This window comes from Periplaneta americana, chromosome 1 (assembly GCF_040183065.1).
Source record: "Periplaneta americana isolate PAMFEO1 chromosome 1, P.americana_PAMFEO1_priV1, whole genome shotgun sequence".
Lineage (NCBI taxonomy): Eukaryota > Metazoa > Arthropoda > Insecta > Blattodea > Blattidae > Periplaneta > Periplaneta americana.
The window spans coordinates 190,670,711-190,683,257 of NC_091117.1; the positions used below are offsets into that span (position 1 = coordinate 190,670,711).

General features: G+C 35.5%; 1 protein-coding gene across 3 annotated transcripts in view; it reads right to left on the reverse strand.

Moving 5' to 3' along the window:
• Positions 1-12,547, reverse strand: part of LOC138705806 (uncharacterized) — a 92,493-nt gene that overhangs the window by 32,925 nt on the left and 47,021 nt on the right. For 2 of the 3 annotated variants that reach the window (XM_069834471.1, XM_069834465.1), the window contains exons 2-3: positions 8,791-9,025; positions 1,383-1,682 (exon numbers count right to left, since the gene is read on the reverse strand). In XM_069834471.1, the coding sequence (XP_069690572.1) occupies positions 1,383-1,682; positions 8,791-9,016 (526 nt within the window). In that variant the 5' untranslated portion in view covers positions 9,017-9,025. The remainder of the gene's footprint in view (positions 1-1,382; positions 1,683-8,790; positions 9,026-12,547) is intronic. The other variant, XM_069834474.1, reaches the window with a different exon arrangement.

Below are 12,547 nucleotides of genomic sequence, written 5' to 3' on the forward strand. Positions count from 1 at the left end.
TTTCGTTGCTATCAATAAAAGTACTGGTACTTTAAATCTTAAAGACTTTCTGTTTTAATGGCAGCGTGGACTCTAGATGTCGCTAGTGCTGAGAAACGTAGGCCATTTAGTTCGTCACAGACTATCCAGAGTGCACCACAGGCGGTGAGTCTACATTACACTCGTAATAGAAAAAAAATGTCATGTTTTATTTAACAACGCTCGCAACTGCTGAGGTTATATCAGCGTCGCCTGTATGCCGGAATTTTGTCTCGCAGGAGTTCTTTTACATGCCAGTAAATCTACTTACATGGGCCTATCACATTTAAGGGGAGGCAGAGGTGAATATTTCAAAATCCACAAAATTTATCCGATTTGTTTGAAATTGATCATGGATACTAAGTATGTTATTAGTAATGGACATACCAAGTTTCAACTTTCTAAGTACAATAGTTCTGTAAATACAATAATTTTATAAAACTTTATATCGTATGATCGTATGCACCATATTGTAAGAAATTTTCAATATTTCTTTTTATTTATATGTTCAGAGAATGTATATAAATAATGATAAGTATTTGTTTATTATGGGAATAATATAGTAATACAGTTATCTTGGTTTTAATTTCATACTTTTAAGAGCACAAAATAAAAAATTAACATCGGAATATGAAAATAAAGATAATAAAAATGGAAAAAACCAAATTTTCATTTTTTCTTCAGTTTTTTTCGAAAATTTCACCTCTGCCTCCCCTTAAACACACTTAAATGCCATCGACCTAACCCGGGATCGAACCCGCAACTTCGGGCATAGAAGGCCAGCGCTATACCAACTGCACCAACCAGCCCGACTCGTAATAGATGATGATGATTATGGATAATTGTTGTAATATCATAAGGGAATCTGAGTAACCTGAAAAAATCCCTGGACTGCGCTTGGACTACTGTCTTGCCCAATACAATTTAGACGTATAAACCCATAATTGATCGACCGGAGTTTGAACCCAAGCCCAGCGCACTAGCACTGAACCTCCACTGCTGTTCTTTAACTGCTGTATAGTTAAAATTTAGTTCAATTTTTGCCGACCGTTAGTTGCTTGATGGCATATGATCAAATTTTCGTGCCAATACGTACGAGCTTTCAAGATATCCGGGTTTTCAAGCGTGTCTCGAGAAATTATTTCTGCGACGTTTGGGCATTGCTTACAGGTTCCATCGACAGTGTGGTATCGTCCAAATGTCAGCAATTCCTCAAAGTGCGTATACCGTCCAACCAATCACACTATGTTAAAGCAGACTCCGTCTCCACTAATTTGTTTATACTGTGAACATTCCTACTTTAAGATTAATCTTAGGTTGAGCCAATAATGCGACCAAGTGCAGTGCTACTATCACCATGTTACCTGTTTCTACACTTCTCTGTACATTCCCATCTACTGACACCTTCCCACTAAGTCTGTTGTCGTCACCGTGTTCTGCGGACTCCAGCGCGTGCACCCCGTCCTCGTCGTCCTCCTCGTCCTCCTCCACCTCTTGCTTGCCGCTCCTCTTCGTGTCCTCGTCTTCGTCATCGTCGTCCTGGAACAGTCTCGAGATGCCGTCGCTCACGATGTCCCCCAGCATGTCATAGATGCCTTCTTCACGCTCCCCAGGCAGCTTCACGGTGCCCTTCACAGGATCGATCCGCAACTCGTCATTCTTTCCTGTCGAACATAATTTTCATATTGAGTCGGTATCTTAATATATAAAATTGAATGTGGGTATGTATGTATGTATGTATGTATGTATGTATGTATGTATGTATGTATGTATGTATGTATGTATGTATGTATGTATGTATGTATGTATGTATGTATGTATGTATGTATGTATATGTGTATGTACTATATGTATGTATGTGGGTGTGTATATTCTCTATACAAATCTACACGCTTTGACCGATATGTGCCAAAGTTTGCACATTTAACCTTCATAGCCAGGAGAAGAACATAGGCTACATTAAAATTGTGCAAATGGAAGTTAAATTAATTAAATGTATAAAGAATAAAGATAAATAGATCAAATATTCATGTATACTATTACAATGCAAAATCTTCTACAGTCAATTGTTCTTTATTATTGTCTGTTGTATTCAACATAGACTTTCACGAGGCCTTGGAAATTTTAACACGAAATTAAATTACATTGTTGTTACACATCATGAAGGCTAAAACTAGATAATTCATATCTTTACGCAGTCCAGGACCGTATTATGAATTCATCGATGCAGTTTTGTAGATAGTGAACAGACTGTTTTATCCAGTTTAATTATAGAATTCTTTCAAACTACAAGGATTGCTACCACATAATTTACTTAATATTGAATAGCCATAGTAGACCTGCTATTGCGAAATATTGACTCACCAAAATTATGCACTAACAAGAATTTGTGTCAAAAACGCATGCGAAACGTAATATGAGTGGCAATATTAACTGGAAAAACGAAAGAAGATGATGTTTTTATCCCACGTATTGCTATTATAGCCATTCGATTTTAAGCAATTATTATAAGTTATAGTAATATTTGTGATAATATTACAATATTATAATATTGCAATAATAATATAGAGCCTATTTTACTGTTACTGTTAACCCGTCTCTTATTAATAAGTTATGGTCACTAATGACTTGGCCGTTTATAGAAAAATATGATTTTCTGTTGTGGTAGTGTTCTACATTGCCTTCTCTAGGAGAGTGAATTCTGATGAGTATAGTCTCCGTTACTGCAAAACACCCTGAAATCCATGTATTTGATAGAATCTATCCGTTACAGATTGTAGTTTGGCCTTGAAGGAAATTAAATATATCGTGGGCAGAAAGGCTTAATAATGCATAATGCCGTGGTACGATAAATATTATCATCAATCACAATGTTAAATATCTTAAATATCCCTGTAGCATAAGGTCTTAATGTTGTTAAAACTCTATTCATAGGTGAGATGGAATTATTTCGATTAGTCAGTTTCTTTGGATATTAGTGGCACTTTCTTTAATATTCGTCACTAGGGAGGAGAAAACATAAGTAAATATGGTTCGTTTTGGTTTTATATAGTTCTCTTGCCGAGGTCTCCGGTAAGTTTAACAGACAGTTTATTTAGAAATAGACCAAAATTTAAAACCCGGGCAACGCCGGGTAATTTAAGCTAGTAATAAATAAAAACCAATACGCCTTGAAGAATGTAAATGTTGTTTTCATATCAAAGAACATAACAATATTACACTGACATTTTGTAAGTGTGATATTTTCACATCGATGGATGTATTTTCAGGTGGATCATATCCCGTAAACTGAATTAACTATTGGGAAATAAATGACAATGTCTTAGGCTGGTAATACACTATCAAAGTTCTTTCATAAAGAATATGATAAAATATATTTTTATCAAAGATCTGTGATTGAAGGTAGAATTGTGAGTATTGTCACACTGTATGAAGTATATTATTTTATTGTATTTAAACTTCACCACGTACAGAAGAAAGCTTCAAATTATAGGCGGCTTACATTGATATAATTTATATATAAACTACATAATAGTGAAAAAACAAAACAACAAACACATACGAAAGAAAGAAGGATACATAATAAATGCTATAATATAATATTGCAGTTAATATTAGTAACACATGTCAATAAAATAAAGCAGAATTATTTCAAAATTAGAGTAAAATATTATAATACACTTATTCATAATTTAAATACCTACAGTAAGAAAATACACTTTTTAAAAAATTGTATGAAATTTTTTAATCGATAAACTGAAATCTAATTGAGAATCACAGTTTTCATTTACAGTTTAATAAGATGAAATCTGTTTTTGATCACAGATATGCAAAATATTAATGAACAGTGCTATGCATGTTTAGCTACGAGTACAATTATTAATTAATGGCGTTCCCAAAACACGCTATGAAATATTTCATATACAGTAAAATAATTTTTATTTCGAAAAGGAAGGGAAAACTAGCAAAATTGTATTAAAATTTTTTGTTTGAAATATCTCAAAGAATAACTCATTGAAATTAATGACATAATTTAGGGTTTAACCTGGCCTGTAGTGTATAGCAGAATTCAATCTTTCTTACTAACGTACAGTAGTGGCAAAAAAAAAAAAAAACCGGACCGACCCTTGTAGCTGATTTCAGAGCCTTGTTCACTCCAGAGCACGATAGACTGGTAAGTAAGACTTTCGTGGTTCGAATCCTACCTGGGAAGGAAACTTTTTTTTGTTCCTTATTCAAATTTAGTCCCAATACTTTTCGATTGCAGCGGTATTTTGCTACTTGATTAACTTATTATTCCCAGAACATGAATTTTACAAGGTTTTTTGCCACTATTGTACTTTTTTTATCATCGTATCCCCAAACTGCATTGCATTTATATAAGAAATAACAAAAGATTATGACTCCTATTATATGCAAAATAAGTTATTTGTTATTATTATTATTATTATTATTATTATTATTATTATTATTATTATTATTATTATTATTACACATGCAGTAGTTATTGGTGCAATATTAATAGTAATGATACATGTAAAAAGTTACTGAAGGAAGAAAAATAAAACTTGATATTGTAAAAGAAAATAGATAAACTGCATTGATAATTACCAACAAATATAATGAAATAAATAGGGGGTTTGCGGACCATAGTGTATGGGATGGTCTTCTTAAATAAGTAGGTACTTATTCGTCTTAAGCTTCAAATATAGATCTAAGTAGAATACGAGCAATATGTAGCTCGTAGTAAATATTTATAGGTATTATTTTCGTAATAATATACTTAGCAGGTCATGATATGAACTCTCACGAAATTAAATTAATTATTCTGTCCTGTTTGCCATTATAATTAAGAAATGAAACAGAAGTCTCTCTGCGCAATATTTTACTTTCGAATAGCGGCCAGCGACCAAAAACGTGTTGAAGTTACATCCCACCGCTTATATGAGAATTGAAGTGCATAAAAGGTGTTGGGTCTTCTTCCTTGTGTAGGTCAGTGCAATGGGCGACCCCGACTTTCTCCTTGGCCCAGAAAGGGGGCAGCGGCACACAGCGCGGCGATCCCGTTATAGTGCGGACTACTTGGAGAATGCTGCCCCCTGCCGCCAGGCAGCACTGTTTATCATCTCAGAAAAAAGCAGGAAATAGTGAAAAAAGGGACGAAGAGATGGGATTGAAGAGAGAACAAACTAAGAAAGATAAATGAGACAATAATATGAGCCCGAGAGAAAGAAAGAGTGACAAGAAGAAGAGAAAAAGATAATGAGGGAGAGAATTTTATTAAAGGGAGAGGCCTAATGGAAGACAGAAAGAGTCAAAGAAGAAAATTAAGGCTAGTTCACAATAAACCGGAAACGAGAATCGGAACGAAAACGAAAACGGTAAAATTGTTAAAATATGTAAATTTAAATGTGAGCATTCACAATTAACGAAAAGCTTGTCGGAGCCCGGGATCGGGAACGGAGAGTTGGCCAAGTTTCAGCTTTGGCGTTCACGTTTCCGAACACAGCCCACTAGATTCATTTTATTGCCATCTAAAAGCTATTTTGTCGTCGTAAATTTTGTAGCAAGAAGACCGTGACATAACCTATGCATTATTTTCTTCTTTACTGTGCATCATGGAGCAAGTTTTATTTGATGAGATTCTAATATTGAGTGTTGAGGAAAATCCTCACGTTTACGATAAGCGGCGAGCCTCGTATAAAGATGAGAAAATGAAGGAGAATACGTTGCTTTTAATAGCTGCATCTTTGAACACCGATCGTAAGTGAATCATATTTTATTACTGTATTGGTTGTATTACACACTACATATTCATGCTTCAATTCAATAACTACTGTTGTGTTCATTTTTGTTCTATTACAAATGTTTCTTCTCTAATTATTTTACGTTATGGTAGACTTAAAACAGGTTGTGATAATAAAGATGCATGGGCATATTTATAGTATCGTACCTAATGAAATGTTTCAGTTGAAATTTCGTGGCTGCCTTGTACTCATGAGAGAACGCCATTGGTCAATTATACACAAATAACATCAGAATGCGTAATATCGACTTTACATATCGTTATTGACATACATATCGATATGCATAGTCGTCTACGCTCTCGGTTTATTGTGAATCAAAAATTTTCATATTCACGTCCTCTGCTTCTCGTTTTCATTCTGGTTCTCGTTCCCGGTTTATTGTGAACCAGCGTTTAGAGAATATAAGGCGCTGGACGTCGGTTATTTAGACAAAGTCGAATTCTTTCATCACTCTCTCTTGTTTCATTATTTCATCCTTTCTTTCTCTCTCTGTAGTCCTTGTCCGAACTTCTTCCACCCCTACCCAGTCGTTATAGCTCGGTTACGAATCCGGATTTCTTTGTGGCTCACGGTAGCTTCCCAAGTTCATCACGATGCTGGTGGGTATCTGTCCGGTCCCATACACTGTGCGAAATTTCATGAGAAAATTATTCCTCGATGAGGACTCGAACCAGCTCCATTCCTAGTCCGCTTATATCAAACAGCTATCTCGCAAGACAAATCTTTATAGCAGTGCATGGACAGACGGACAGAAAGACTGTATGGGGTAGAAAACATTAAAAGATACGCGAAACGCGTCCTTGCAAGGGAGTTTTGGGCTGAGAAATCTGAATATGCGAGCTCCAAGCCTGTTGGCCACTTATCTCACTCCGAGTTTCGGCGTTCCACTGAAGGAACTCTACAGAATTTTGAAGGGGAAAGCCGAACATGGAAGTAACCTAATAGCTGCCAAAAGGGGAGAGGGGAACATCTCCAGATGGTGCGCATTCTTCACAGTCGGCCGTGGGAACCTTGTGATTCGCCACGTTCCGGGCAGCCGCTCAGCAATTGCTGTATCTGTTCAATTAAATCTTTCAATGATATTGTGTTTTCTTTCTGTTAACGGCCCCAGGGAAACTTATTTTTCACAGCCCTCGTAATTGCGTTCGAGTGGCCAAAATTTGTATAAGCGCTTGTTTTGACATTATTAACATGGTGAAAGAAAAAAAATAACTTTTTTTATCTGCTCTCATGAAAATGTTTGCTTTTAAGTTTGTAATTGTCCTCTATCATATTGCAGTAGATAAAAGTCAACGCAAAAGAACAGATGACGTGCAGGCAAGGAGACATATTTGCATAGAGCTCTATAGCAGAAGTCTTTTATTCAATTTCCCTGAATAATGTGAACAATCGATCTGAAATCTACTCCGCAGTGTGAACATTTTAATAGATATCGAAAAAAACATACATTAGAAATGCCATTAACAACAATAATTCCGAAAATGATCATAAGGAAATTTCGCAGTTCTGAAATTCTATCTGAAATATTCGAGAAGATCAGAAGCGGCTAGTGACTCTAGTCAGCGGTGGGGCTAATCTGGGCCATTAATACGTTCTTATTATTATTATTATTATTATTATTATTATTATTATTATTATTATTATTATTATTAGTATTACTGCTATTATTATTATTATTATTAGTTATTATTATTACTATTATTATTACTACTACTATTATTATTATTAATATTATTATTAGTATTAGGTACTACTACTACTACTACTACTACTACTACTACTACTACTACTACTATTACTACTACTACTACTGCTACTGTTAATATTATTATTACTACTAGGCTTATTATTATTATTATTATTATTTTTTATTATTATTATTACTATTAAGGTTCTTAGGAAAATATTTGGGGATAAGAGGGATGAAGTTACAGGAGAATGGAGAAAGTTACACAACGCAGCACTTCACGCATTGTATTCTTCACCTGACATAATTAGGAACGTAAAATCCAGACGTTTGAGATGGGCAGGGCATGAAGCACGTATGGGCGAATCCAGAAATACATATAGAGTGTTAGTTGGGAGGCCGGAGGGAAAAAGACCGTTGGGGAGGCCGAGACGTAGATGGGAGGATAATATTAAAATCGATTTGAGCGAGATGGGATATGGTGATAGAGGCTGGATTAATCTTGCACAAGATAGGGACAGATGGCGGGCTAATGTGAGGGCGGAAATGAACCTCCGGGTTCCTTAAAAGCCAGTAAGTAAGTATTATTATTATTATTATTATTAGAGGTCTATTATTATTATTATTATTATTATTATTATTATTATTATTAGAGGTATATTATTATTATTATTGTTATTATTAAAGGTCTATTATTATTATTATTATTATTATTATTATTATTATTATTATTATTATTATTATTATTATTATTATTATTGTAGACCCATACTTTAAATCCTATCGTCACATTTTTATCGGCGGTATCACTTATATGAAGCATGTATCATTGCAATTCATGCTGGTAATGAAATGGTTTCAAAGTTGTCTCATTTATACAGTAACTGCGCTCGTAGATTATTGTGGGAAGCAAACAAATTAATCACTATCTAATTGGATGTTGGAATGTGTGCAATCACTTCCATGTGAATACTAAACATAGCCAGTGCGTTCTTTTTTAGAACCAGTTCTGGATAAATTGACTCTTAGATCTGTACAAAGGCGGACGGACAGATACACGGCAGCCAGTAACCACTTTTTTGGTATCAAGAATGACGACTTATTTATAAGCGCAATTAGGTTATTTTGCAGGTACGAATCCCTATTTCCAGCGCAACTCGACCTCGCCCGAAAAACTAAGGGTTCATGTATAAATTAAATTGGTAGCTTGAACAAGTACTGCTTAAAAAGGAAATCTAGGGGCAATTAAAGAATTAGAGCTGACACTGTTAGTTGTACCTAGTCCGACGAAGGCGCGCAGGGTGCGGTCCTGCAGACACTTGTTGAAGTCTGCCAGCAATACGCACTGCAACAAGGGCCACCACGCAGGCGTCTTGTGTTCTCGACTCTGTAAGGACGCTGGGACCGGCGTGCTGCCCTGTCCGGATGTCGCCAGCACCAGTACCAACGCCAGCATCACGCCGTACCTCGGCAGGGCATCCACCAAGCTCTGCGCAGTCGCCATGATTCTCGCCTGTAAACAAAAGGATTATGTTTATCTTATGTGCGCATTCATGCAAAAGCCGATCATCTTTCATTTTAAAGATATTTACTTGAAACTAATTGCGAGAACATTGGTAAGTTAGTAGAGATAAGTAATGATAACAAACAGAACCAGATGTACATGGACTACCTGTTTATTATTCATTCTGAATTCGAGCCAGCGGCCTATAAGATAATATAAAATTCTATTTTCTATAATATTCTAATTGTCGATTTGTCATAAATTCAATAGATCCTACTACATTTCAAGCTGTAAGGCATTCAAAACATACTTTTCTTTAAATTTTTAAACCTTATTTATCTATTTAGATTATCTCAGTTTTTTTGTCATTATGTGATTAATAACATAATTGAACGGTTGGATGGAAAAAGGGCCTCAGTGAGAAAGTGGCGTTTTGAGAAAAAGTCCTTTAAACATTTTAAAGTACTGGTCCCTTTCTCTTTACTGTACAAAATAACACTCTATGCTTTTGGTAAAAGAATTTGCAACGTTTAAATAATATTTTAGAAGAAAATCTGTGTTCAGCTGATTGATTTAAAAGTTATTGGTGCTTGAAAATTGGCTCTCTCAGGCCCTTTTTCTTAAAAACAGAAAATAAAATATAAACTCAATTTATTATGTATTATTATGGATAGAAAATTATGTGCTTTTTTGCATAATTTAATGAAAATACAACAGAATACAAAGGAACTCAATATAAACTCAGTTTATTATTTTATTATTAGACTGCCTATGCACAGAAAATTATATGCTTTTTCTCATAATTTAATGAAAGTATAATATAATAGAAAGGAACTTAATATTTCAAAAAAATTCTGATTAAACATATCTCAATCACATCACTTAAGAAACTGTCTACAATGTCCTCATAGTCACTTGCTTCAACTGATAAGTTTTCATCTTGTTCCTGAAGTTCTTGCCGTGCTCCTGGTTCCTCAGTGGTGTTCTTAAACTGTTATTCAAACCAGCTACTTCATCTTCTTTCAAAAACTCATAAAGACTTCTGACATCTCGTATCTTATCAACTTTGAATTTTTTCTTGGGTGCAACAGGAACAGTATCACTTAACTTTAACCTTCCATTTGTATGACAGTTGCTTCGAGACTTTTGGTAGAACGTCTTAAACACAACTAGTGACACGTTACACGTTTGACACGGCCACAATGTGTTTGGAGGTTTGACAGCTGATGTCTCCACATTTATCAACATTTATTCACACAGCTCTAACACTGGCAATATTAATGTTACGTTCATGAAATTTCTAAGGCACGAATTTCAAACCCTAAGGACTCCGAAAAAACATTTTACACAAAAAGGGTCTGAGTGACCTGAGGCCTCTTTTCCATCCAACCGTTCAATTTTAAAAATATAGTACGCTTAAGGTTTGTCCGGTGAGTTGCGCTCGGGCGTGGGTTCGATTCCCGCTTAGTCTGTTTACATGGTTGGGTCTTTTCTCAGGTTTTCCCCAACCGTAAAGTGAATGTCAGGTAATCTATGGCGAATCCTCGGCTTTATCTCTCCAAATACCATTTCGCTGTCACCAATTCCATCGATGCTAAATAATCTAGTAGTTGATACATCGTCGTTAAATAACTAAGTAAAAAAATATTCTGAATTCAAAAGTTTTTAAAAAACGAATGAGACAATTCTGATATTTCATAATAATAATAATAATAATAATAATAATAATAATAATAATAATAATATTTCAAGATTATATACCAGGTGCTCCATTTCAGGACATAAAATAAAATCGTCATACGTTTCAACAGACTTCATAGCCGTCTTTTTCCTTTGGGTGGGTATTAATTAAACTTTTATATACGGATTCTATTTGCACTCATTATTAGTAAATGTTTCATATAATTTTTCTTCTAAGTTCTGTATTCTCTATAATAGGCCCATAAATGTAATTTGTGATTCATTTTGAAATGTTTTCATTTTATCTTATGGTATAACAAAATTAACAGAATGTATTCCGCTGCTTTTCCTAAAACAACATTGATAAGGATTAGGCCTATATATACACAGAGTGAAAGTGAAATACCTTGCAGATTGAAAGGGACGATAGGGTACACGTGAATGAATAGAAAACCTATATTACGTTTTGTGATTAAATGCATGGTTAATTAGAAAATTAAGTTTAAAGTTTCAACAGTCCGACAACGTCGTCGCTAATACACACTACTAGTATACAAATGTAAGAGGTCAGCGAACTCGGTTACTCTCCGTATGTAAGCTGCCAAGCTGTCAAGACGTCACTCGCTCGTTTCGTGTAATGGCTTGAATTTATGTTTTTTTTTTAATTAAATTTTCACGAAAACCGTGTATGCTATTGAAATATGCCGGAGGGATAAAGTATTCTTTATTAGATTTCTTATTGTTATGGACAAAAATCACGATCCTACTCGCAGTAGTTACCCGATAAGATATAGTTAAACATTTGGGAATAAACATTTTTTTCTGAAAATAAACTATGAACTTTCCAGCAATATGATGATATAGTTTTGTTGCATATAACATGAGCTTTTTGCTCTGAAAATCTGTAAGGCCATTTCACTTCCTGTATATATAGGCCTATGCGAGTGTTTTCTTATAAGGGAATTTTGGGCTGTGTGAAGAATCTATGTGAGCTCCAAGCCTGTTGGCCACTTGTCTCACTCCGTTTTTCGCCGTCCAATTGAAGGAAGGTAGGTAGTTTTGAAGGAAAAAACCAATAATGGGCATAATCTAATAGCCAGAGGCCGATCACAAACTCGTGGCATCTGCGCAAAGGACGAATTGGCATCCACTTACACGGACTCGCCCAAGAATCTTGCTGGGGGGTGTTTGAACTGTACGCTCTATGAGTAAGCAGTCGCCCGCACACACAGGAACCCCCCCCCCCCACTCCGAAGCCTCAGAAAGAGGCTCGCGCAGGTTGGTGCCACGGCTTTGCGATCGGGCTCTACCACACATAATCGGGCGTAGTGTCGCAGAGTACCATTCGGAACATGGCTGAACAGTAGGACCTAAGATGTTAGCTGGGAAAGCGGGTTGCAAGAAGCGTACGTCACTATCCTTCCTATACATGGGAACCGAGCCTTTAAACTAAACGAGTGATGTAGGAGTAATTTCGTCCAGAAGTACCCAAGGCGACCCGCGAGAGCTTTATAAACGCTTTATTTTCGAAAATGCCGAAAAAATTACTGAAAGTATTATATCTATGGTCCATTTCTTTTAGGTGCCATCTCGACATTTGTCTTAGAGTTTTAGGGAAACCACGCAAAATCTGATACAGAAAGAATTATCTCAATTTGAGACTAGCCATATGATATGATATATTTCGTCACAGCACTTCTTTACATGTAATGGCGTACCTCACATTTCTGTATCCGGTGCCACCATTAACATATTATTACAATAAGACATTATTTGCAGTACACGTCTACACAAATATGGAGGGTAGCTGCGAATATATTGAATAAGCAGTAGTGGACAGCCGATAAGTGG